The sequence below is a fragment of the Hyla sarda genome, chromosome 1 (genome assembly GCF_029499605.1).
Source record: "Hyla sarda isolate aHylSar1 chromosome 1, aHylSar1.hap1, whole genome shotgun sequence".
In the NCBI taxonomy this organism is placed as follows: domain Eukaryota; kingdom Metazoa; phylum Chordata; class Amphibia; order Anura; family Hylidae; genus Hyla; species Hyla sarda.
Window position 1 is genome coordinate 84,122,691 of NC_079189.1, and position 27,921 is coordinate 84,150,611.

Below are 27,921 nucleotides of genomic sequence, written 5' to 3' on the forward strand. Positions count from 1 at the left end.
CAGCCATATCACGATTGCTTGAAACTCTTACAAACAACTTCATTCTAATAATGAAGTTACTACAGAAGCCCTGAACAGCTAAAACCTTAGATCCCTTTGTACAGCTTTAAGCTGTTTTAAGAGAGTTGCTAAATTAGACCGCTATAAAGGTACAGCAGCAGGACAACTTTCTCAGTATTCAAACGGCTAAGGCTGGAATTACATAATGTTTGGGCTATACATCACCGGACAACCAATGTGTATCACGGTTCGCCCACTGACAAATAGAATAAAATACCAATAGCCTGATTTTGTCTTATTCCTCTATATATTTTTAGAGGAATTTAAAAACCCATCACACTTTTGAGGCTATGAAAAGGATATAGAAAAGTAAAGTATACATCTGCGAAAATAGGTCAAACGTAGAAACTAGACTATGTTGGGTTTAGTACATTTTAATGGACTCCCATGGTATATGCCTGTAAACCTTTTTGCAGTTATCCAAATGTACACTAGTGACATAGGGGGAAATTTATCAAAACCTGTGGAGGGGCAAAGCTGACCAGTTGTCCATAGCTTCTTTAATTTTTCAGAGGCCTTGTTAAGAATGTAAGTAGTAAGCCGATTGGTTGCTATGGGCAACTGGTCAACTTTGCTTCTCCACAGGTTTTGATAAATTTCCTCCATAATGCAAACATGACGTGAACCCAGCTTAGAGGTAAGTTCACACATAGCGCATCTGAAGCATATTTCACGCAGCAGATATACACCAACAAGCGATCCAGCCGCTGGGTAGCCCTGTGTGTCTGACAGTATTAGATTTGGGAAATATGCAAGGGATGAGGTATATGTGAACCTACTTTAAAAAAAGGGGTTATCCCAGAAGTAAAACTAAATAAAAGATCTCCCTTGGATCCTCTGCTGCTTCAGTGCTGATAAACCAGTGGTCCCACTGACCTCTGCATCCAATCACTAGCTTTAGCAGTCATGTGCCATAAAGGTTAGCATTATTGCTGAAGACAGGTTACTGGTTGCATAGATGCTCCAGAAAAATAAAGATATGCAGAGCAGCGTTAACAATCGACTTAACAGGTGAAGGAGGTGTTTTATTTTCTGCAGCTGAATTGATGGGTTTTATAGACTAAGAATAAAAATAAGTTTTACATACCTGATTGCTTCTGAATCTATATGTACAGGGGCTATCCTTTCCAGTAAGAACTTCACCATTTCTAAGAATGGATTTGTTGGTTGTTTAGGGTTTGCAAGTTTTCTGGCAATTTCTCTCTTTAAAAGAAAAAAAATTGTCAAATTCTTCAATTATGAGAGAAGTAACATTTTACAGAAATTCTGTTACAAAAAAAATAAAAAATAAATGAAGAGGAGATTTTTGTCTACTTACTGTAAAATCTCTTTCTCATAGTATCCATTGGGGGACACAGACCGTGGGACACAGACTGTGGGTGTATGCTGCTGTCTCTAGGAGGTGTGACACTATGGTAAAAAAAAAGTCGTCTCCTCCCAGCAGGATATACCCGCCTTAAGGCCCTGAACTAATCAGTTTAAGTTCCAGAGCAATAGGAGGAGACCAACAGGTCAAAGAAAAACTCAAAACTGTCCGAGAACCAGAAGAACAACATAACTGAACACACCCTCGGACAGGGAACAAAGGAAACTCCAAAAAGGGCGGGAGCTGTGTCCCCCAATGGATCCTCCGAGAAAGAGATTTTACGGTAAGTAGACAAAAATCTCCTTTTCTCTATTGGCTCCATTGGGGGACAAAAACTGTGGGACGTTCCAAAGCCGTCCCTTGGGTGGGCAGATAAGCAGCCAGGCAGACGGCCGATCCACTGCCGCCTGCAACACTTTACAACCCAGACTAGCATCAGCCGATGCGAAGGTATGAACTCTGTAGAACCTTGAGAAAGTGTGCAAAGACAACCAGGTAGCCGCCTTGCAAATCTGCGAGGCCGAGGCCCTATTCTGGAGAGCCAAGGATGCCCCAACAGAACGGGTAGAATGAGCCACAACCCTGAAAGTAGGAATATTCCCCTTACAGCGATAGGCTTCCGAAATGGCGGACCGAATCCACCGAGAAATGGTGGTCTTGGAAGCAGGTTGTCCCTTACGACTACCTTCCGTAAGGACGAAAAAGGAATCACACTGATGAAACGAAGAAGTGATGGAGAGATTAGACCGAACAGCGCGAACTACATCCAGCTTGTGTAGTAAGCGCTCCTTAGGATGACAAGGAGCAGGACAAAAAGACGGGAGGACAATGTCCTCATTGAGATGAAAGGCTGAAACCACCTTAGGCAAAAAGGAAGGATCTGTCCGGAAAACAACCTTGTCCTGATGGATCACCAGAAACTGAGAACGGCAGGAGAGAGCTGCCAATTCAGACACCCTCCTGATGGAGGTGATGGCAATAAGAAACGCCACTTTCCAAGAAAGTAGGCGGAGAGACACCTCTCTAAGGGGCTCAAAGGGTTCACCCTGGAGGGCACGCAGAACCAAATTCAAGTACCGAGAGGGTGACCAATAAGGAGGAACAGCATGCGCCACTCCTTGAAGAAAGGTCAGGACATGAGAATTAGAAGCCAGGGGTCGCTGGAAAAGAAAAGCAAGGGCCGAAACCTGACCTTTAAGGGAACTGAGAGACAACCCCAGTTCCAAACCTGACTGCAAAAAGGAGAGAAGACGGGGAACCGAGAAGGTTACAGGGGATAAGTCCTGAGCTTCACACCAACGAAAATAAGACCGCCAAGTAAGGTGGTAAATTCTTGCGGAGGAGGGCTTACAAGCCCTGAGCATGGTGTGAATGACTTGGGAAGAGAACCCGCGGCCCCTCAAAACCGCGGTCTCAACCGCCACGCCGTCAAATGCAGCGACTGTAAATTGGGGTGGCAAAGAGGACCCTGAGAGAGCAGATCCGAACGGAGCGGTAGGCGCAGTGGAGCGTCGTCCAGGAGTCTGACTACGTCGGCGTACCACGACCTTCGGGGCCAATCTGGAGCTACCAGAATGGTGGGGACGTCCTCTGTTTTGAGCTTCCTCGGAACCCTGGGAAGGAGCGGAATGGGAGGGAACAGATGGGGTAGGGCAAACCCCGCCCAAGGAATCAGTAGGGCGTCCACGGCCAGAGCCTGAGGGTCCTGGGACTTGGACACAAAAGGAAGGATCTTCCGATTGTGCCGGGACGCGAAGAGGTCCACGTCCGGAATGCCCCAGAGGTCGAATAGTTGCGCGAAGACCACTGGATGTAGAGACCACTCCCCGGGGTCGGGTGAGGACCGACTGAGGAAGTCCACTTCCCAGTTGAGCACTCCCGGAATGTGAAGCGCCGAAATGGCCTGAACCTTGGCCATGGCGGCCGAGCTGCGAGTGCCGCCTTGCCGATTTATGTACGCCACGGCCGTGGCGTTGTCCGACTGGACACGGACAGGACAAGACTGAAGCCGGGCCTCCCAAAGAAGAATCGCCTGTAATTCCAATATGTTCATCGGAAGAAGGGTCTCTCGGGGAGACCAGAGTCCCTGAACCGTCCAATCCCTGAACATACCGCCCCAGCCTGACAGGCTGGCATCCGTTTTAACTACCTGCCAGTGAAGGGGAAGAAATGACCACTCTTGGAGAAGAAGGGGGGAGTGGAGCAACCAGAGCAGAGACTGACTGACCCTGCGAGGGAGAACAATCTGACGATCGAGGGACAGAGGAAACCTGTTCCATCGAGAGAGAACCGCCAGTTGAAGGGGGCGGTAATGAAACTGGGCAAAGGGTACGGCCTCCATAGTTGCCACCATCCGACCCAGGACTTCTATACAAGTGCGGATGGGGACTGAGACCTGGGTCCGAAGAGATTGGATCCCCGACAGAAGCGCCAGACGTTTGTCCGGCGAGAGGCAAATTCGAGCAGAGGCCATCTCGAAGCGAAGTCCCAAGAAGGTTAGAGACTGGGTAGGACAGAGGACCGACTTGTCCCGGTTGACCATCCACCCGAAGCGATCCAGAGTGTGGAGAGTGACGTCCACATTCTCTAGAGGGCTCTGGTTGGAGCCTTGATGAGAAGGCCGTCCAGGTAGGGTATCACCGAGACTCTCCTCGACCGTAAAAGGCCCATCACTGGCGCAAGGATCTTGGTAAAGACCCGAGGAGCTGTGGCCAGACCAAAAGGGAGGGCTAAGAATTGAAAATGTCCCTCCGGAACCGCAAAGTGGAGGTACCGATGATGGCCTGGAAATATTGGCACATGGAGGTAGGCATCCTTGATGTTCACCAATGAAACTCCACTTGTTCCAGGGACGCCACCACCGAACGGAGAGATTCCATTCGGAAGTGGCGGATAAGAAGATGACGGTTGAGACGCTTGAGGTCTAGGATTGGTCGCACAGAACCGTCCTTCTTGGGAACCACAAAAAGATTGGAAAAGAAACACCGAAACCGTTCCCCTGGAGGAACGGGAACGATCACCCCCTGGAGAAGCAGAGACTGGAAAGCCTATCGAAATTGCTTCGCCAGAGAAGGAGACTGGGGGGCCCGGAATCGAAAAAAGCGATCCCTCGGAAGGGAGGCAAATTCGATTTGGTTACCGTTGGACACCACGTCCCTGACCCAAGAGTCCTGAATGTGTGAGGTCCAGATGTCTCGAAAAAGTAAGAGACGACCTCCCACCCGAGAAAAAACCCCGGGTGGGGGCCTCACTTCATGCAGAAGTGGGTTTGCGGTTGCCTAATTTGGGCGCAAAACGGCCGCACCGGTTGGAGTCCGACTTCAAAGACGGTGCGCCCAGAAAGAGGGAGCCTTCTTGTCCCGCGAAGGCGCCTGCCCAGACCCTTTGCTGGAGCCAAAGGTCCGAAAGGACCGAAAGGAAGAGGACTTCCTTTGAGAAGTAGGGCGAGCCTTATTTTGAGGCAACAAGGAACTCTTACCTCCCGTCGCCTCAGAGATAATCTCATCAAGGCGCTTGCCAAAAAGACAGCCACCCGTAAAAGGAAGCTCAGTGAGAGACCTTTTGGAAGCGGCATCTGCATTCCAAGCTTTAACCCACATAGAGCGGCGGAGAGCCACTAGGTGACCCACAGCAAAGGCAGAACAACGGGCTGACTGCATGGAAGCTGCGCACAGGAAGCCCCCAGCTTTAGAGCATTGGAGAGCCAGAGTAGATAGATCCTCTGGGGGGGATCCCGCTAAGATATCCTGATGGAGCTTTTGGCACCACTCCGACAGGGCCTTGTACCCCCATGTCGAGGCGATGATGAGAAGAGCCAGCTGCTTCAGATGCAAAATTCGCTAGGGATTCTACCTTCTTGTCTGTGGAATCCTTGAAGGCAGCGGCATCTGCCAGTGGCAGTGTAGTCGCCTTAGAGATCCTGGAGATTGGTGGATCCACTGAGGGAGGGGAAACCACCTTAGTGACAAAGTCCTTGTCAAATGGATAACGTTCTTGAACCGTCTTGATTCCCGGGAACCTCTTGTCTGGATGTTTCCATGAAGATTCCAGAATGTCGTCAAAGTCAGCGTGAGAGCTAAAACCTTTGAGGTGCTGGCTTAGCACGATGAAAGGTAACTCCTGGAGTGACATCCGAAGATCCTGGGTCCTCTAAGTGAAAGGTGTCTCTTATGGGTGTAACCAATGAGTTCACCGTTTCAACTGAATCAGAGCGGTCCTCTGAGTCAGATGCCGGCTCGGAAGCCTCGCCCGCCAGTTCACCAGGAGAATGTGAACGAGTAGAGGCAGTCCTGGAGGGGGGCGACCCTGACCGGGTACGCGGCTCTGGCGTGGCAGAGCGGCGACTCCGAGAACGTCCTCCGGAGGAGAGACGTTTGTGCCCAGATGACGGGTGGAGGGGACCCACGAGTGGGGAACGCCCACGTCTATCTGAAGACTCAATGGAAGAGTCAGACGAGGCACCCCTAGTACGCTTGTGAGAGCGTGAAGTATGTGGAGACGAGGAGCGGGCCCTCTCAGAGGCCCTGCGCAAGGAATACCCCTTCAAGGCGGACACCACTTCCTGGGAGGCCTCAGCCACCGAACGGGAGACTTAGGTCAAGTCAGCCATATATTGGGTCAGGGAAGAAACCCAGGCTGAATCCACTGGAACCGAAAGGGCATCAGGGGGTACCAGGGGATCTGGAGGAGCAGTGGAGCAGGCAGGGCAAGTGGGCTCAGCAGAGCCAGACATCTTGGTATTACAGTGCTTACAGACAAAAAAAAGTAACTGACGTTCCAGGTTTCTGATTAGAGGGAGGAACAGCTCTGGGTATGGACATAATGAGAAAAGAGACAGGAACTCTCACCCTAGTCTGTGTCCCCTGGCAGCTGCAGTGAGGAGAACTCTGCTCCGTGCAGCTAGAGTGTAAGAAACAGGCCAGTCAATAGGGGGAGAGGGGCGTGCCTGAAGCAGAGGCACTAACTAATTGGCCCCTTCTAACTGAAAATCGTGCCCACGGGGCTGATTGGAGGCTACTTCGCGCCTCTGAAGAGCTCCAACAGCCCTGTTGGCGGAGCTATAGACTGCCGAGAGGAAGCTGTAATGGCGCCCGCTCCTTGTCCCGAGCGCACATGTCAGCCGCATATGCGCTCGGGGAAATAGAGCGGGCGGCCTATATGCCGGCAGAGACTGCCGGAGAAAGTTAAAGCGCCGCAGCTGTCAGCCGCATATAAGGCGCTGCCGGAGAAGTGAAAGTAAGCCGGCGCTGAGAGCGCCCGGCCCGTACCAGCGCTGCGGACATAGTCGCAAGGAACACACATACAGTGAAGTGCCCAATGTAAAGATAGATTACATGCCCTCTGAAATGCCACTGCTCCCCAGAATAAAAGTCCAGCCCCTGTATAAGCCAGCCCCATAAACTGAAAGGTGGGCCAGAGGTTGCAAGTCCGTACCTAAGGAGAAACGGGAGGAAAGTACTTACCTAATGGAGTCTTCAGTTAGCTTTAGATACCTGCATCACGCCTGGCTGCTATGCACGAGCGAGGCGAGCAGGGAAATAGGGAGACCCGGACCCATAAGGTACCAACCCAGGCACTGACCGTTGGCGAGGGGGGTGAACAGCACATATACGCAATGTCTGTGCCCCCTTTCTCGCAATGGGGAAACAGGGAACCGGAGTCCCTGAGTCCCCACCTGAAAACAGAAAAGAAAAAGGAATAAAAAACTAACACGTCCCCATAATAGGAAAACCAAAAAATCAGAAGACCTGGTCTGGAGAATTCCAGACCATGTCCACCTCCTTCAGACACTAAGCTTAAACTGGTTAGCTCAGGGCCTGAAGGCAGGTATATCCTGCTGGAGAGGAGCCGACTTTTTTTATTACCATAGTGTCACACCTCCTAGAGACAGCAGCATACACCCACGGTCTGTGTCCCCCAATGGAGCAGATAAAAAAAAATGTAAATAGGAAATGGGCAGATGTGCCTCCAAGATTACAGGTTTAGCACATAGCCTTTAATGAAGGAGGTTGGCAAGGTACTTTAAAAGTGTACATTTGTACCCATAGTAAATGAACAAAGACTAGGAACAAATTTAATGAGGTTTCATGGCTTATTTAGTTCGAAAGAGATCACTTAAGTGGCACAGCAGACGTATGAGATCGTTTAATCTACTTAATTAATGTGATCCTCCATATTTTGGGGGAACTACGGTGGGGTACTACAATACAAATTTCAGCTACAATATAAATGCTAAAACATTCCAACAAACATGGAAAAAACAAAACAAAAACAGACAAAAAACATTGCTTACTTACCACACAGACATCTGCCTGTTTACATGAGCATGTTGGGCTTATGAGCAACTCTAGCTGAGAACGAAGCTTCTCATCATCACCCAAAACCTGATTAAACTTTTTGACGAAATCTTGTGCTTTGCCAGGATCGGGTAAATTTTCTATAAGAAGTTATAAATACAAATTAATATGTATTCTGAATTTCAGAAAAACTACTGCAGTATATTCCTTTCTTCCAGAAAACTTTTATATGAAGGGTAAGGCGCTCGCACACACACAAACAATTCTTTTAAATGAGCAGCAGAACTAGAACAAATGAAGCAGCTTTAAAACGTTTCAAGTCCTGTCATCTTGCATTTGGCACACAAAACTGAACTTTCTGTACATAAGGCAGTGATTTTAGGAGGGAATTACTCACTTGCTATAGTCATTAATTTTCCAAACATGGCTGTATTATTTGCTTCAGACTGTAAAAAGAGGAATAAGACAACACACATTAAGTACAAACAAAACTTAAATATGAGGAGAAATTACTTACTATAAATAATTGAGAAAGAGGTACACTGATTTTTCAGAAATTTCTAAAGATTTTGATAACAAGTGGTTGTACGAAATATTTATTTCTAAAACAATTTAACCACACAAAGTTGCTGGTGGATGATGGGGGAGCTACTGCTGGGGGGGGGGGGGGGGGGGGGATGTTGCTGGTGGATGATGAGGGTGCTACTGCCCTGGCAGCAGCGTCCCAATGATCCGACAACACCCCCCACCAGTAGCACCCTCATCATTCATCAGCTCATGCTATTACCACAGGGGGGTAGGGGGGTGTTGCTGGTGGATGATGGGGGTGCTACTGCTGGTGGGGGGTGTTGCTGGTGGATGATGAGGGGCATATGATGGGAGAATTATATGTGAGGGGCGCATGCGGCCCAGCCTCATCCAGCTGCTACCTCCAGTGGCCCCCAGATAATTTGAGTTTGAGACCCCTGCTCTAGGAAAAACCCAAACCCAGTTTCCACAAAACAGTCAAAGAAAAAAATAGCTTGGCACTGCATATATCCAGCATATATACTTCCCCCTACGTGCAGCATCAGCTATATTTGCATACGGTGGTGCTCACTGTTAGAAACAGTAGTAGATACAAAGTTCCATATGAAGAATAGAAAAACAGGGCAACTCACCAGAGAGGCTTCAACTTATTCATGCAAACAAAGAGACAGAACAGTGTACATGGGTACGTGCGGATGGAAAATACAGAAATCCTTCTAAGATGCTAACATGCCACACAGAAGGATTTCTGTATGGTCCGTCCGTCCGCACGTACGTACGTACCCATGTACACTGTCCTGTCTCTTTAATTGCAAGAATAAAGAAGTTGAAGCATCTATGGTGAGTTGCCCTGTTTTCCTTATCTTCATATGGAACTTTGTCTCTAAACCTAGTTTGGGTTTCATTGAGATTGATAAATCTGGGACATCAAATTTCAATTAGAAGTGCGCATAATTTAATATTCATTCTGTTTAATTTTATGGGGTTTTCTCCGGACTTAGTACAGGCCTTCTGACTGGTAAAGATTCAAATGACTCAAACTTCTGCCTATCAGCTACTTATTCACAGTAAAAAAAGAGCCTGAACAGCTACTTACAAACTGTGTTATGGCCGTGCTGGGTTAGGCTGGGTTCACACTACGTTTTCCCCCATACGGGAGCGCATACGGCAGGGGGGAGCTAAAAGCTCGCGCTCCCGTATGTCACCGTATGCGCTCCCGTATGTCATTCATTTCAATGAGCCGACCGGAGTGAAACGTTCGGTCAGCTCATTTTTGCGCCGTATGCGCTTTTACAACCGGACCTAAAACTGTGGTCAACCACGGTTTTAGGTCCGGTTGTATAAGCGCATATGGCGCAAAAATGAGCCGCCCGGACCGAACGTTTCACTCCGGTCGGCTCATTGAAATGAATGACATACGGGAGCGCATACGGTGACATACGGGAGCGCAAGCTTTTAGCTCTCCCCTGCCGTATGCGCTCCCGTATGGGAGAAAACGTAGTGTGAACCCAGCCTTACTGGAGCTAAGATCCGACTGAAACCTCCATTTACTCTGTATATGAGGTTGTTTCAGCTCTGGTAAACAGCTGTCAAAAGGGGTGCTGGACCAGCTATTCATGACTTTTCAAAAAGCCCAAGACCAGCCTTTGTTATGATACAAAATACTTACTGCTGGCTGCTTGTGTAAATCTAATAACTCTCGGACATGACTTCTTAACATATTCTGACACTTCCACATCTCATTAAGCGCCCTAAAGTATTAAAGAAACCCATTACATAAGGAACATGTGAAATGCAGGTATCAATTTTACAACAGTTACAGCGGAACTCTGAAGGAATACTAAGAGTTGCTCAGTAGCCTTTAACCAAAAAGCAGAAGATCCCTTGCAGGTCATCTACAGTTTAACCCTTAGAGGAATGCAGGACGTACATTAATGTTCTGAATCCCCTACCGTTGTATGAAGTCTACTCAGGAGATGAGTGCACTCAATACATGGTGAGTCCCGGGGCTGCTATAAGCAGCATGGACACAAAGCTAATGTCAAACATCACCAATTAGACCGATGTCCAACATTAATCCTTTAAACAAGTAACAAAAATCATTGTGGGTTAGCTAATGGAGCTGTTCGGGACCACAATGGAGGGAGGGGTGGAGAGTCCCTAGCTGCCTCAGTCCTGTCTGGGCTCCATATCTGCAAGCAGCCTGTAGTAATGGACTGCTGATAACACTGACTGATCAATTCTGTGCTAATTCACATTATTGTTCAGTGTTTGCAATGACTGCAGTTAGTGGGAGAAAAAACAAATCTCTAAAATAATGTAAACAAAATGGAGTAAAAGGTGATCAAAAAGTCTCATCAAATGAAAAATGGTACTAATAAAAAATACAGGTCACAGCACGAAAAGCAAGCCCTCATACAGCCCCCATATACAAAAAAATTTAGATTTTTAATGCTTACCGTAAAATCTCATTCTCGAAGGATCCATTAGGGGACACAGACCATGGGTGTATGCTGCTGCCACTAGGAGGCTCAACACTATGGCAACAAGATAAGTCGGCTCCTCCCAGCAGGGTATACCCGCCCACAGGCACCTGAGGTAATCAGTTTTAGTCCCAGAGCAATAGGAGAAGACCGACAGATCAAGAGAAAACCACAAACTGTGTGAACAATCAGAAGAAAAGGCAACTGAACACACCTTCGGATAGATAACTGAAATAGGAACACCAGAAAAAAGGGTGGGAGCTGTGTCCACCAATGGATCCTTCGAGAAAGATTTTACACTAAGCATAAAAAAAATATCCTTTTCTCTATTGGCTCCATTGGGGGACACAGACCATGGGACGTACCAAAGCCATCCCTTGGGTGGGTAAGGAATCAGACAGGTGGACGGTTGGACCACCGCCGTCTGCAACATCTTACAGCCCAGAGTAGCATCAACTGATGCAAAGGCATGAATCTGGCAGCACCTTGAGAAAGTGTACAAAGACGACCACGCGGACGCCTTACAGAACTGCAAGTCCGAAGCCGCGTAGCGGAGGGCCCAGGATGCCCCGAAAAACAGGTGGAATGAGCCAAACCCCTGAAGAGTGGGATCTTCCCCTTGCAGCGGTAAGCTCCCAAAAAGAGCAGACCGGATCCACCGAAAAATGGTGGTCGTAGAAGCAGGTTGTCCTATACAACGACCTTCCGGAAAAACAAAAAAGGGGGTCACACTGCCGAAAGGAAAGAGTGACTGAGAATCAAATCTTAACAGCCCTCACCACAACCAAGATGTGGAACAAACGCTTCCAGGCATGAGAAGGGGCCGGACAAGAGGATGTTAGGACGATGTTCTCATTGAGATGAAAACGTCAGAAATGATTTCAGGTAAGGAAGGACAGACCTGAACGGAAAACAACTTGTCCTGGTATACCACCAGGAAGAGAGAACGGCAGGAAAGAGCTACCAGCTCTGACACCCTCCTAACAGAAGTAAGAGCAATAAGGAACGCCACCTTCCGGGAAGGAGATGGAGAAATGTCCCTGAGAGGGTCAAAAGAGGAGTCTTGCAGAGCACCTAAGACCAAGTGTAAGTCCCAAGGGAAAAAAGGGGACTGATAAGGAGGGGCAGCTTGTGCCACTCCCTGAACTAGGTTCGGACATGCTAATTGAACGCCAAAGAACATTGAAAAAGAATGGAAATGGCCGAACCTTTGACCCCTTAAGGGAGCTGAAAGTCAACCACGACCGGAGAAAAAGGCTGAGTTTCACACCAACAGAAATAAGACTGCCAGGTATGAAGGTAAATCTTTGCAGAGGAAGGCTTGTGAGCCCTAAGCATGGTGTGAACCACTTGGGAAGAGAAACCACGGGTCCTCAGAACCGCTGTCTCAACCTCTACGCCATCGAAAGCAGAGGTGTAAATAGGGGTGGCACAGGAGACCTGATATAGGAGGTCTGGACGATAGGGAAGGTGTAGAGGTAAGTAGTACAGAAGTCTGACCACGATGACGTACCACGCCTGCCGGGGCCAGTCTGGGCCACGAGAATGGCGGGAACGCCCTCTGCTGTGAGTTTCCTCAGGACCCCGAAAGAGGGGAAGGGGAGGAAACAGATAAGGTAGGGCAAAGCCCGACCAAAAAAAAAAAAAAAGGTAGGACAAAGCCCGACCAAGAAAGAAGAGCGCTTGGGTGTGGCAGGATGTGCAGAGGTACAAGCCTGGAGCACCCCAGAGGTTTCAGATCACTGCAAACACCTCCGGATGTAGGGACCACTCGCCTTGGATGGCTGAGGAGCGGCTGAGAAAGACCACATCCCAGAAACGCCCGGAATTAAAAGAGCTGAGCTGGCCGGAAACCTGAGTTCCGCCCAGAAGGGAATTCCCCAAGAAGCAAGCAAAGAAAGGATTGCCTTAGGCCCCAACATGTTGAAGGGAAAAAGGGCTTCTCGAGGGACCAAGGCCCCAGACCGGCCAGTCCTTGAAAACACCTCCCCAGCCCGATAGACTGGCAGGGAGGGGCAAGAAGTAGCCCCCCCGAAAAAGCAGGGGGGAAACTAAGCCACCATAGAAGGGACCGACAAGACTGTCGAGTGACAATGGAGACCTGTCCCACCGGAAGAGAATCACCAATTGAAGAGGACAGTGATGAAACTGGGCAAATGGCACGGCGTCCACGGCCGCCGCTAACCGACCCAGGACATCCATGCAAAAGCGAATGGAAACTGGAGCAGGGTGCTGAAGTCATGAGACTCTTGATAAGAGTCAGCCAATTGGTCGGCGGAGTTGAAAGCAGGCAGAGGCCGTGTCGAACTGGAGCCCCAGAAAAGCGGTAGGACTTGTCGCGAATGACCATCCAACCGAAGAGAGACAAGGTCTGGAGGTTGAAACTAAGACTCTCCAGGATTTGGGCTCTGGCTGGAGCTCTGATCAGAAGGTCGCCCAAGTAAAGAATCACGGAAACAACTGTAAAAGTAAAAGGGGCTATCACAAGCACGAGGACTTTGTTAAAGGTCCACGGAGAAGTGGCCAGACCGAAATGGAGAGCAACAATAGAAAATGACCATCCGGAACTGCAAAGCGGAGGCACCGCTGATGACCGATACAATGAGATGTGGAGGCAGGCATCCTTGATGTTCACCGAGGAACGAAAATTCCCCATGAACCAGGGACACCAGCACCGAACAGAGAGACTTCATTCGGGTTGGGAAGCAGAAGATGCTGGCTGAGATACTCGAGAACCAAGATTGGGCAAACAGAAACGCCTTTCTTAGGGACCACGAAGAGGTTGGAATAAACCTCGAAAACATTCCCAAGAAGGAACCGGGACAATGAATGTGCGTGGTCCAGGCATCCCGGAAGAGTAAGAGGCGACCAACCACCCGAGAAAGGTCGGCGGGTGGGGAAGATCCATCAGATCGAGGAAGGCCTATGGGTGCCTGATGGGGCCGCAAAATGGCCTGAACGGATAGCCGACCTCCGGGAGGGACAGGTCCGGAAGGAGGGAGCCCTCTTCTTGTGAAGGCACCTGGCTGGACCCTTTTGTTGGTACCCTGTTGTGGCACCAAAGGTCCGCAGAACCCGAAGGAGGACTTACGACGGAAAGCGGTTCTGTGAGCCGTATCCAGAGGTAATAAAGAACTCTTTTCCGCCCAACGCCTCACTTCCTGAAGGCGGCGTCCACATTCCAGGCTTTAAGCCACATGGAGGGACGGTGGCTACCAGGTAGCTTGTGGCAAAGGCAGCACAGTGGCTGCGCATGGAACAGAAAATCTCCAGCTGCGGAGCATCGGGAGCTAGATTAAATAAATCCTCCAGCGGGATCTTGAAGACTACCCTGGCGGAGATGGGAGACCATACTGAAAGGTCCCTTGACCCCGAGGCCAGAGCAAAAGCAGGAAGATCCTGCTGTCTCAAATCAAAGTTTGCCAAAGTCTCCACCTTCATGTCGGCTGGATCTTGAAGGCAGCCGCATCAGGCAAAGGCCCGGTAGGCGCCTTAGAGGCGGGAGACCGGCAGATCCACAGTTGGAGAGGAGGTCCACCGAGCAATGAGGTCCTGGGCGAAGGGATACCGTGCTTGAACCTTCTATGTTTCCTGAAACTTCTTGTCAGGGTGCCTCCAGGCAGATACCAGCAGGGCGTAAAATTCAGCGTGAGAGCTGAAGGTCTAGGGAGCCGGTCAGGCACGAAGAAAAGGAGACTTCTAGAGCCATGTCTGAAGTTCCTGGGTCCTTTAGCTGGAAGGTGTCTCTTATGGCCGAAACCAATGAGTACACCACATCAGGCATCCGTGCGTTCCTTTAAGTCGGAGGCCGAATCAGAAACCTCCTCCGCAAGTTCTCCAGGTGAATGGGAACGAGGTGAGGCACGATTAAAGGAAACTTATGGAGCCACGTCTGAAGTTCCTGGGTCCTCTAGATGGAAGGTGTCTCTTGTGGCCGAGACCAATGAGTGCACCATGTCCGACATATCCGTGTGGTCCTCTGGATCAGAGGCCGAATCAGAAAACTGCATCCACAAGTTCTCCAGGTGGAAGAGCGGGAGACTGACCAGGTACGCGGGTCTGGAGAGCAAGAGCGGTGACCATGGGAGCATCCTCTAGGGGAGCGACGCTTGCTACAGGACGGAGTAAGGGAGCGATGGCTGTGAGGGGAGCGCCCATGCCTGCCAGAAGGCACGCAGGATGAGTCAGATGGAGAAAAAAAAAATAAAAAAACCATGACGCTGCAAGAGCATCAGTATAGGGGGAGTGACTCCAATGCAGTCACCACATAACGGGAGACCTGAGCCAAGTCGAATATAGACTGGGGGACGGAGAGAACCCAGGCAGGAGGGGCGGCCGAACCCACCGGGTCTGGTAGACAACCGGGGTAGAATAGCAGGGGGGTCTGGGGGGAGCAGTGGAGCAGGCATAACAAGTGGTTCAGCAGAAACAGACATTTTTGAGATACTGCTTTTACAGATCAAACAATGGTAGACACAGCTCTCCCTCTCGCCCACTCCACGACACGAGACTAGGACCGGACCCTCGATCCAGAGTAGCAGCAAAGACAAAAGGCAATGTCCAGCGTGGAAGTTCAAGCAATTCTTGGAAGTTTATTCAGCAATTAGCCAACATGACAAACAGGTGACGCGTTTTGGCCACAGTGCGTAGCCTTAATCGTACCATTAAGGCTACGCACTGTGGCCGAAACGCGTCACCTGTTATGTTGGCCAATTGCTGAATAAACTTCCAAGAATTGCTTGAACTTCCACACTGGACATTGCCTTTTAGCTTTTACAGATGTAATGAGTGGCTAACGCTCCAGTTAACTGTTTAGAGGGAGCAATTGGGTTCAGCAGAACCAGGCATTTTGGAAACACAGCTTTTACAGTCGTCTGTGCAGCCCAAGTCTGTGACCCCAGGGCAGCTGCTGTGAGGAGAACTCAGTTCTAGTGGAGAAATGTCGGCCAATAGCAAAAGAGGGGCGGGCCAGGAGCAAGGGCACTGCCGATTGGCCCCTGCCTCTCACAAACACACGCACATCGCTGATTGGAGGCTAATTCGCACCTCTTAGAAGCCCCGACAAAAGAGGGGGCGGAGCTATAGTGCCCTCAGCTTCTGACAAGGTCAGTAATGGCGCCCAAGCCCGCTCCTCTACCCGAGCGCACTGTCATTCGCATATGCGCTTGCGGGGAAGCGAGCGAGATGTCGCCGGCAGCCGACTGCTGCCGAAAGCGAAAGTAAGCCGGGGCTTCATGCGCCCGCATAGTAAAACGCCACACACACACACACACATATCGTTCAGGAAAGTGAAAAGTAGGAATAAAGCTGTGCCCCAGTCCAAAAATGCTCCTGCTCATCCCAGCAATAAATATAGAAAAACTCCCTGTCCAGGCCAGCCCCTGAGAAAAAGTGGGCAAAAAAGCGAGGGTCTCCAGAGGTTGCAAGGCTGTACATAGGAGAAAGGGAATATACTCACCTCAGTCAGAAGAACTTACCCAGTGAGGTCTTCAGTCAGCTTTCTGTCACCTGCATCACGACGAGCTACCATGTGCGAGCGAGGGGGACTCGGACCCATGAGGTACAACCCCAGGCACTGACCATTGGCGAGAGGAGGTTAACAGCGCATATACGCAATTGTCTGTGCCCCCTCAATCGCAATGGGGAAACAGTGAGCCGCAGTTCCTGAATCCCCACCTGAAAACATGAAAGAAAAAGGAATAAAAAAACTAACACATCCCTAACTAGGAAAATAATAAAACATAAGACCTGGTCAGGAGAGAACTCCAGACCATGTCCACCTCCTTAAGACACTAAGCTAAAACTGATTACCTCAGGTGCCTGTGGGCGGGTATACCCTGCTGGGAGGAGCAGACTTCTCTTGTTGCCATAGTGTCGAGCCTCCTAGTGACAGCAGCATACACCCATGGTCTGTCCCCCCCAATGGAGCAGATAGAGAAAAAAAAAGGGTTAGGCTCCTTTTACACTTTACTGTTGTTCCGTTACAAACGGAAGTTTATGGCTTTTTTTCCCCCTCTTTCTTTCCTACTTCGGTTGCCATTAACGTCTGTTATTGTAACTGAGCAAAACGGGAAATATAACAGGCAAAGAGGATCCTATTCCCTTGAATGGGATTCCTCTAATGTCCGCTATAAGTTCCGTTAGGATAGTGAGAGAATAAGACGTGACATGCACAACCAAACGTCACCTACTGGACGAAAACGGTAGTGTGAAAGGAGACTTACAGGGGTCATAAGGAGGGAAATTTTAAGTATACCTATTTTCCTCCAAAAAGTTAAAATATTTAGGAAAATAAAGTGCTAAGTAGTAAAATAGTAGTAAAATAAAACAAAACCCATATAAATAAATTGGGTACTGTTGTAATCAAATGGACCTACCGAAAAGTGCAGTATGTGTAAGTGAACCCCCCCCAAGAGTAGCAACATGGCAGGGGGAGGGGTTCCCCTTCAATTTTGTCCCACAAATAATTTTAAAAAAAAATCTGCCGTAGATTTTGTGGTCCTCATAATGACAACAATGTCATTATAAAACACAACTGGTGGCACAAAACTTGAAAGTCTTATGGCTATTAGAATGTAAGGAGGAAAAAAACGAAAATCGCAAAAATGAAAAAATAAATTATTTGCTGCATCCTTGAGGGGTTAGAGATTATGAAAACGAGGACTGCAAAAACTAAGCAATGAGCTGTGGCGTGCAAAACAATAGTTAAATGAAGGTAAAGTAATACGTACAAACATATCTGATGACTATGCACAGTACGTATGTGCTCCTTTAACGATTTGTGCTCCTTTACAGCAAGGAATTAAAAGTTAAGCCTTCTAATATAAATACCACTGTGTAACATGGTATACTTACTTCACAGCATTTGGATCCAGACTAGCATACAAATAATACAGACATTTCATCCTTTCCTCTGTTTCAATATTGTGGGGTACAAGATACTGGGCAAAGATTTTCTCTACAAGTAACCTGGCAGAAAGTTAAATAGGAACAATTAAATTACTTATACATTTAACATATCTGGAGTATTAACTTGCAAGAAAAAAAATAAGCACTATTTTCAAGAGCACATGGATTTAGACTACTATGAACAACTGCCGGATATAACACAAAAAATAAATACTTACTTGTCATCAATGCTGTTTTGGTAATATATATGTAAAAGTTTATCCTTTATCCAGTTCACTTTCTCAGCAGCTTCCTTCCCGGCTTCAGCATGTAGACAATACTTTTTGTACAGCTGAGCAAGGCCCATCATAGCTTCTTTCCTTACTCTCCACTATATAAATAGAAGAGATTATGCATATGAATTAAGGTCAAATTAAATTAGAATTTTTCAATGCCAATGAGTGTTCAGGCCCACAGGTGAACAGAACAGTTATATTTAGTATTCAAGATACTACAACTAAATTTCTTACCCTCTTGTCCAATGTTCTCTCACGAACAAAACCAAGCAGCTGATCATTTACAAGAGCAAGATCCTTTTTCCCCGCTGTAATAATGGTCACAATAACATCATGACGAATTGCTTCTTCGGGATCATGTGACCTCACCTTCAGAAACTCTATGAAAGAGATATTAACCTTTTTATTAATGAAAATGCCTAAAGCCACAAAATATAGAGTTTCTTTACTGGTTAGCTCTTTATTATACTTGCCACTACTGCACAACTTTGTTGTAGATCTTATGTAAATTCAGGTGCACATAATGTTTGGAACTGGTATTTAAGACACTTACAGAGTTAGTTTTTTTCTAATAGTGTTATTTATTAGCATCATCCTATGCTTGAATTAGGTCTCCTAATGTGTAAATATTTACTATAAATCAGAGGTCTCAAACTATCTGGGGGCCGCTGGAGGTATTGCGCATGCGCCCCTCACATATAATGCCTCCATCATGCGCCCCTCATCATCCCCCCCCCCCCCCCACAATATCATCAGCTGACAGATCATGGGGGCACTACTGCTTGGTTAACAGACAGCAGTAGCACCCTAAAGCCTAGAACTGCATCTAGAGGGCTGAAGTTTCGTTCCAGTCACCAGCAGGATTGCCACACCTAGAGGAGGCTAGCCGCCCGCAATCGGTAGGGGACCTTCGCCGCCGCTCACATAACAGTTCCCCCGCTATGCCCGGACTACCGTGGGTAGGCAGAACAGGGGAACCGAACTTAACAACCCCCCCCCTATTGGTCGTTCGCTTCTGATAAACCAATAGCAGGGATAGGAGGGGTGGCATCCCTGCCAACTCACTCCTCTCCCTTCAGAGTGATCGTAACTGTCTTGAACAGCCCTGATCACCCTTATTTTCCAGGTCACCAGAGACCCGTATGACCCGGAATTGCCGCAAATTGCCGATCTGAATTGAGGACCCCCCCAGGTGTTGGCACGGGATGGCTGCTAAACGATTTACAGTGGTGAGCGGAAACGCAGAGGGTGTACCGGAACGCCCTTGGTCCTTAAGTCCTAGACAAGTTAGTGATTTAATCGAAACTCCACTCGCAGAATTCTTCAAGTGTAGATTTCATCTGGCGGCCGCCGCCAAAATCCGTTTTCTCCTCCTTCTCGATTTCTCCTGGACGACAATGTACATGCTACAGTGTTATTTCTCCTGTATGTTTGTGCTCCTGTACGTCCCCTCCTGACATAATTTTCTATCGAAGCTGCAGTGCAATGAACGCAGACATAAGGACCACTTTATGGACCCCGTGCATTTCTGCTTCCCTGTACGGACCCCGTGCATTTCTGCTTCCCTGTACGGACCCCGTGCATTTCTGCTTCCCTGTACGGACCCCGTGCATTTCTGCTTCCCTGTACGGACCCCGTGCATTTCTGCTTCCCTGTACGGACCCCGTGCATTTCTGCTTCCCTGTACAGACCCCGTGCATTTCTGCTTCCCTGTACGGACCCCGTGCATTTCTGCTTCCCTGTACGGACCCCGTGCATTTCTGCTTCCCTGTACGGACCCCGTGCATTTCTGCTTCCCTGTACAGACCCCGTGCATTTCTGCTTCCCTGTACGGACCCCGTGCATTTCTGCTTCCCTGTACGGACCCCGTGCATTTCTGCTTCCCTGTACGGACCCCGTGCATTTCTGCTTCCCTGTACGGACCCCGTGCATTTCTGCTTCCCTGTACGGACCCCGTGCATTTCTGCTTCCCTGTACGGACCCCGTGCATTTCTGCTTCCCTGTACGGACCCCGTGCATTTCTGCTTCCCTGTACGAACCCCGTGCATTTCTGCTTCCCTGTATGAACCCCGTGCATTTCTGCTTCCCTGTATGAACCCCGTGCATTTCTGCTTCCCTGTATGAACCCCGTGCATTTCTGCTTCCCTGTATGAACCCCGTGCATTTCTGCTTCCCTGTACAAACCACGTGCATTTCTGCTTCCCTGTACGAACAACGTGCATTTCTGCATACACACAACAGGAACTATAACTCCCAGCATGTGTCATTCAGGAGTCCCCCCCCGTCCCCCCCATCACACATAGAAATCATCCCCAATCCGAGATTTATTCCCCAGCCCCTGCACTTAGTCATCCCCCCGTTCCGTTCAGTGAACACAGGCAGAGCTTCGGGGGACATGAGGCGTATACATCCTCTCTCCCCTGCTTTCTGTTCTTTCTCCCATGCAGACCTGCGTCCTCCGAAGTCACAGCGAGTGCAGAGAGATGAGGGGGGTATATACCTCCTCTCTCCTCCCGCTCTGCCTTCGCTATGCCCTCCCTCCCAGCTCTAGCTTCGGAAATCTTGGGAGAGCTGAGTGAAGGAGCGGCCACAAGGGGGGGGGGGTCATCATGGAAATACGGGGTGGGGGGGGGGGGTTGCAGCGGACCGCGTTCTCTCAGCAAAGAGCCGTGGGCTCCAGTTTTTATTGAAATGGTGTGGATGGTGTGTGCTCTGTACTTTTAAAGAAAAGTGAAATAAAGAATCTACGTTTTAAGGGACTGCTGGACTACTTTTCTTCATTTATTGAAATGCCCCTGTCTAAGAGAGAACACCTTTAGTGAAGCCACTGATGCTATGCACCAAAACCATTTAAGCATGTAGGACAGGAAAAAGGAGATTTTTTTTTAATGCTTACCGTTAAATCTCTTTCTCAAAGGATCCATTGGGGGACACAGACCATGGGTGTATGCTGCTGTCACTAGGAGGTTAGACACTAGACAATATGGCAACAAGAGAAGTCGGCTCCTCCCAGCAGGGTATACCCGCCCACAGGCACCTGAGGTAATCAGTTTTAGTCCCAGAGCAATAGGAGAAGACCAACAGGTCAAGAGAAAACCACAAACTGTCCGAGCAATCAGAAGAAAAGGCAACTGAACACCCCTTCGGACAGATAACTGAAATAGGAACCCCAGAAAAAAGGGGGGGGAGCTTTGTCCCCCAATGGATCCTTCGAGAAAGATTTTAGGGTAACCATTAAAAAAAAAAATCTCCTTTTCTCTATTGGCTCAATTGGGGGACAGACCATGGGGCTTACCAAAGCCGTCCCTTGGGTGAGTAAGGAATCAGACAGGTTGACGGTTGGACCACCGCTGTATGCAACATCTTAAAGCCCAGAGTAGCATCAACCGCTGTGAAGGCATGAATCTGGTAGCACCTTGAGAAAGTGTACAAAGACGACCACGCGGACGCCTTACAGGACTGCGGAGGGCCCAGGATGCGCTGCTTCAGGCCTCCGATGTGCGTCCCCTGCGTTGTTGCTATGCGCTGCGAGACAATGACGTCACTCGTCATTGCGCCGCGCCGTGCATAGCAACGACGCAGGGGACGCACACCGGAGGCCTGAAGCAGCGCGGACCCGACCCTGGCAACAGGTAATTTATACAACCAGGGATGGGAGAGGCAACGTGACCGGCAATGGGTGCCGCTGCCCCTTCTCTCCTCCTGGCTATCAGCGCCGGCAATTGGGTGCTGGCACCGATAGTCAGGGGGAGAGAACGGGCAGCGGCGCAGATAGCCAGCGGGAGAGAAGTGGCTCTAGACCCCAGGAAAGGCAGGGGGAGGGAAGCGGGCAGCGACGGCCTCTCTCCCCCTGCCTTTCCTGGGGGCTTCTGCGGGGTCAGAAACAGTGTATCGGGGTATACGCATGCACACACACACCCTCATTTTACCAAGGCTATTTGGGTAAAAAACTTTACCCAAATATCCTTGGTAAAATAAGGGTGCATGTTACAGGCCGGTGCGTGGTATACCCCGATAAATACGGTATTTACTACCTTTTCAGAGAAACCTTCCTTCAGCAGAATGGACTTTTCAATTTCCATGCTGTCAAGCTGAGGTTTTTGATCTGACGATGAAAGGATTGTCCCTGGGACAGCAGATCCTTTTGAAGAGGAAGACAGATGGGATTCTCTACAGCTAGAGTTTTTAATATAGAGAACCAGCTCCTCTTTGACCAGTATGGAGCTACTAGGATTAGAATGCAATGATAGTTCATTAGCTTCTGAAGGACCCGAGATATTAGCGGCAGGGGAGGAAATGCGTATCCCATACTGAATGTACAATTCTGAGCTAATGCATCTACTGCTAGCGGAGAGTCCCTTGGATCTAGGGAATAGATTAGATCCACCTTGTGATTTCTCTTGGTTGCAAACAGATCTATTTGAGGAACCCCCCCATCTCTCCGTAATCATCCTGAATGCCCACGGAGCTAGAGACCATTCCCCTGGGTCTAATATGTGTCTGCTCAGAAAGTCCGCTTCCAAGTTCCAGACCCCTTTGAGATGGACTGCTGAGATAGAAAGCACCTTGTTTTCTGCCCAAGAAAATATTTGATGCAAAATTGACTGGAGAGCTGTGTACCTTGGACCTCCCTGACACCTTATAAAGGCCACTGCAGTCATGTTGTCCGAGTAAATTAGGATATGGCGATTTTTGCAGATCTCCTCTAACTCTTGGAGTGTCATCCATATTGCCAGTAGCTCTCTGAAGTTGGAAGATTTTCTTGCTGTCTGAGGATCCCATTTCCCTTGGACTACTCGAGACTGAGTGAGCACCCCATCCTCCTGCACTGGCATCCGTTGTTATGAGTAACTGGTTTGACTGAAACCAACTTACTCCCTTCTTTAAATTCTTCTTGAACGTCCACCATCTTAGATGGGTTTTTACTTGAGTGGGGATTATCACTCTTCTGTCTGTCTAAAACTTTCTGAGACTTGTCCCAAATGGCTAGGGTCCACTTTTGTAGAGTCCTGGAGAGAAACTGAGCCCAAGCTACTGATTGGATGCATGATGTCATATGACCCAGAGTGGACATTGCTGTCCTGATTGTACAGGAATGGAGGCTTAGAAACCTGGAGACTAATGCCTACACTAACACCCTTTTGGAATCCAGAAGAAAGGAGGTCTGGATCCTTGAATCCAAAAGGGTACCTAGGAAATTTTTCCTCTGACTGGGAAGAAGATCTGATTTGTCTAGATTTAGGATCCAACCCAACTTCTGGAGAACAAATATAGCTCTCTGTAAATTAAGTTCCAGCTGAGGAACTGAGTCTGCCATTATCAGTATGTTGTCTAGATAAGGGATAATTAGAATAGACTCCTTCCTGAGAAGGGCAACCACCTCTGCTAAGACTTTGGAGAAAATTCGAGGTGCAGATGACAGGCCGAATGGGAGAAAGACAAACTGAAAGTGGCGGACCCCGGACCCCCACTGGATAGCAAATCTCAAATATTTTTGGGAATTTGAATAGATGGGAATGTGGTAATATGCATCGCGAAGATCGATAGTCGCCATCACCGCCCCCTCTTTTAATAACTGAACTGCAGACTTCAGAGTTTCCATCTTGAATTTTTTGAAAACCACAAATTTGTTGAGGGGTTTCAGGTTTATAATTGTATGGAACTTCCCGTTTGGTTTGGAAACCAAAAACAGGGAAGAATAATGACCTAGGCCCCTCTGAAGGGGAGGAACCTCCTGGATAGCACCCAGGGAGAGAAGGTCCCGAACGCCCTTGAGAACCAATTTCTGTTTTGTTTTTACTCTGCTGAGTAACAACATACATTGGAGGGGGAGGTGATGACAACTCAATCCGGAGGCCCGGAGATATTATCTCCACTATCCAGGGATTGGGAATTAGTGAGTCCCAAACCGGGGCAAAATGGGAAAGCCTTGCTCCCACTGGCCTGGCATCATTGCTTAGGGTTGGAAGAGGACTGACCGGGGTTAGTAAAGATATTTCTACCCCTACCGCCCTTCCTGTAAGACCAACGTCCTGTTTTCCCTTTACCTCCTCTGAAGGAATGGTCTGATTGGGGAAAAAAGACGAAAAGGAGACTTTTTAGGTTGGACCTTATCTAAGTGCAATCCTTTTTTATTGTCTGCTGCTTTTTCCAGAATAGAATCCAACTCTGGACCAAACTAAATTTTTCCATGAAAACGAAGGAAGCAGAGTTTACTTTTTGAAGTCATGTCTCCCGACCAAGATTTTAACCACAGTACACGCCTAGTGGTATTGGACTAAACAGCAGTACGAGATGCAAGTTTTACCGATTCTGCAGAGGCATCTGATAAAAAAAAAAGAGATGCCATCTTAAGAAGAGGTAAGGATTCCAAAATCTGGTCCTTAGGGGTATTAGACTGGAGGTGGTATTCCAACTGGTCTAACCAAACTTCTAAAGTCATGGCTACACAGGTAGAGGCTATACTAGACCTTAACAGTGAGGAAGCAGCCTCCCAGGCAAACGCTCTGCCTTTCTATACATCGGATCTTTAAGTCTTGTAGCATCCTTGAAAGGTAGAGAGGTACGCTTTGCCACTTTACTACCTGGGACACGATACCATTAGTAGATATCCCAGTTGCTAGAGTCTGTAACATCAAAGGGATAACGTCTTTAGACCCCTAGGAATAAAGGCATTCTTTTCTGGCTTAGCCCATTCAACTTTAATCAATTTTATGCAAATTTGTATGAACAGGGAAAGTACAGGGTTTCCTGTCTCCTAGGCCTCCAAAAAGGTCATCCTGGATAGACTTAGTCTCCTGAACTTCCTCTAAATTCAAGGTAGTACGGACAGACTCAATTAAGGATTCTATATCATCAGAATTAAACAAGAATTTTTTCAAAAAGGAATCTTCCTCTTCATGAGGATTTTCCACAAATTCTCCTTCCAATTCTGGAGATACACTTTCTTCAGAATCCGAAAAAGACACCATTTTAGTCTTTTTTACAGCTGAGGCATTAACCGAAGTAGTAGGAGCCACAGGGGTAACAGGGGTAAGATAGGCCAATACAGAGTGTATCTCTGAATGAATCATGGATTTAATTTCTTGCATAAGAGTTGGAGAGTCATCTTTTACTACTGATGCAATACATGATTTACACAGAGGTTTAGAAGCAGATTCAGGAAACTCCTTATAGCAAATAACACATTTCTTAGGTTTAGATTTTTTCGGTTTAACCGAAGAACCTGCAGAATCCTTGTCTCCCTGCAAATACAAGGAAGAGAAGGATAAAACACCATGCAATAAAGATAGGCCAGGGCGAACCCATAGGCCCTCAGTACTCACAGATCCTGGGATCACTGGATCTGGAACTTTTGCAGGTGAGCTCATGATGCAGCCTTTTATTTTCCAACGCTGGAATCAGTTAGAGCAGCTTCCATCTGGGAGAGGGGCTTCTTATAGGAAAAAAGCCGGTCTCCAGATTCAAATTCCCCGTCGAGCGCGGCCGGTAGTGACGTCAGATGCCAGCATCCCCGGCCGGAAGAAAAACAAACTAGAAGCGCTCGCACGAGGAGAGAACCCGGGCGCTTTAAATCAATGCACTGCAGTGGCTTTTGTGGTGCCATAGGCTGCTGCCGCCACCACCAGCTTCTCTTTCCCTGCCTGTCCGGGGGTCCTGAGTCGTATCACCGCCACCGTTTCCTCAGGACCCCGAAAAGAGAGGAAGGGGAGGAAACAAAGGTAGGGCAAAGCCCGACCAAGAAAGAGGAACGCTTGGTTGTGGGGGGCCGTGCAGAGGTCCACGTCTGGAGCGCCCCAGAGGTTGCAGATCACTGCAAACACCTCCGGATGTAGGGACCACTTGTCTTGGACGGCTGAGAAAGACCACATCCCAGAAACGCCCGGAATGAAAAGCGTTGAGATGGCCTGAAACCAGAGTTCCGCCCAGAAGGGAATTTGCCAAGAAGTAAGCAAAGAAAGGATTGCCCTAAGCCCCAACATGTTGAAGGGGAAAAGGGCTTCTCGAGGGACCAAGGCCCCAGACGGGCCGGTCCTTGAAAACACCTCCCCAGCCCGGCAGACTGTCAGGGAGGGGCAGGAAGGAGCGTCCCCAAAAAAGCAGGGGGGGAAACAAAGCCAACATAGAAGGGACCGACAAGACTGTCTAGTGACAATGGAGACCTGTCCGAAGTTCCTGGGTCCTTTAGATGGAAGGTGTATCTTATGGCCGAAACCAATGACTACACCACATCAGGCATATCAGTGTTGCCCTCTGAGTCGGAGGCCGAATCAGAAACCTCATCCACAATTTCTCCGGGAGAATGGGAACGAGGGGAGGCAGCCCTGGAGGTTGGGCACGATTAAAGGAAACTTATGGAGCCACGTCCGAAGTTCCTTGGTCCTCTAGATGGAAGGTGTCTCTTGTGGCCGAGATCAATGAGTGCAGCATGTCCGACATATCAGTGTGGTCCTCTGAATCAGAGGCTGAATCAGAAACTGCATCCACAAGTTCTCCAGGTGAATGGGAACGTGTGAGGTGGCCCTGGAAGAGGGGGAGACTGACCAGGTACGCAGGTCTGGAGAACCAGAGCGGCGACCATGGGAGCATCCACTAGGGGAGCGACACTTGCTACAGGGCGGAGTAACGGAGCGATGCCTGTAAGGGGAGCGCCCGTGCCTGCCAGAAGACTCGGAGGATGAGTAAGATGAAAAAAAAAAAAAAAAACATGATGCTGCAAGAGCATCAGTATAGGAGGAGAGTGGGACCCTCCGGAGGGCCAGGAGGGCCTCTCCAATGCAGTCACCTCATAACAGGAGACCTGAGCCAAGTCGGATATAGACTAGGGGAGGGAGAGAACCCAGGATGGAGGGGCGGCCGAACCCACCGGGTCTGGTAGACAACCTGGGTAGAATAGCAGGGGGGTCTGGGGGAGCAGGCAGAACAATTGGTTCAGCAGAAACAGACATTTTTGAGATACAGCTTTTACAGATGTAATGAGTGGCTAACACTTGCCGAAAGCAAGCCGGTGCATGCGCCCGCATAGTAAAAACGCTGCAGCTGTCAGTCGCTTAAAGAAACATACACACCACACACACATCGTTCAGGAAAGTGAAAAGTATAGTGCCCTCTTAATAAAGCTGTACCCCAGTCCAAAAAAGCTCCTGCTCTCCCCAGTTTTTTCAATAAATATAGAAAAAAAACCCTGTTCAGGCCAGCCCCTGAGAACAAGTTGGCAAAAAGTGAGGGTCTCCAGAGGTTGCAAGACTGTACCTAGGGGAAAGGGAATATACTCACCTCAGTCAGAAGAACTTACCTCATAAAGTCTTCCTGTGAAGTACTCAGTCAGCTTTCTGTCACCTGCATCACGCCGAGCAACCATGTGCGAGCGAGGCGAGCAGGGAAATAGGGGGAACCGGACCCATGAGGTACAACCCCAGGCGCTGACCGATGGCGAGAGGGGGTTAACAGCGCATATACCAAATGTCTGTGCCCCCTCAATCGCAATGGGAGACAGTGAGCCGCAGTTCCTGAATCCCCACCTGAAAACATGAAAGAAAAAACTAACATCCCTAACTACGAAAATAATAAAACATAAGACCTGGTCTGGAGAGAACTCCAGACCATAGCCACCTCCTTAAGACACTAAGCTAAAACTGATTACCTCAGGTGCCTGTGGGCGGGTATACCCTGCTGGGAGGAGCAGACTTCTCTTGTTGCCAGAGTGTTGAGCCTCCTAGTGATCGCAGCATAAACCCATGGTCCGTGTCCCCCAATGGAGCAGATAGAGAAATTTGAGTTTGCTGCAACATCAGCAGTTTTCTTAAATAAGCATATTAACTTAATATAATATAGAAGTAACCCACCTGTGAGATCTTTAGCCAGGTCAGGATGGTTCATTAAACAGTGACTAGCAAATTTGACACTCTCCAGTCTGACAGGAACATGAATATCATTGAAACTAAAAAGAGAAATTACAATCAAATCTCAGTGTAAAATGTTCTAATGTATCAGAAATCTTTCTT

General features: G+C 48.6%; 1 protein-coding gene across 3 annotated transcripts in view; it reads right to left on the reverse strand.

Annotated features, from left to right (window-relative positions):
* Positions 1-27,921, reverse strand: part of PDS5A (PDS5 cohesin associated factor A) — a 146,364-nt gene that overhangs the window by 51,874 nt on the left and 66,569 nt on the right. For all 3 annotated transcript variants that reach the window (XM_056557039.1, XM_056557048.1, XM_056557032.1), the window contains exons 10-17: positions 27,763-27,857; positions 18,152-18,297; positions 17,861-18,012; positions 17,589-17,702; positions 9,920-10,001; positions 8,120-8,168; positions 7,723-7,862; positions 1,148-1,263 (exon numbers count right to left, since the gene is read on the reverse strand). In XM_056557039.1, the coding sequence (XP_056413014.1) occupies positions 1,148-1,263; positions 7,723-7,862; positions 8,120-8,168; positions 9,920-10,001; positions 17,589-17,702; positions 17,861-18,012; positions 18,152-18,297; positions 27,763-27,857 (894 nt within the window). The remainder of the gene's footprint in view (positions 1-1,147; positions 1,264-7,722; positions 7,863-8,119; positions 8,169-9,919; positions 10,002-17,588; positions 17,703-17,860; positions 18,013-18,151; positions 18,298-27,762; positions 27,858-27,921) is intronic.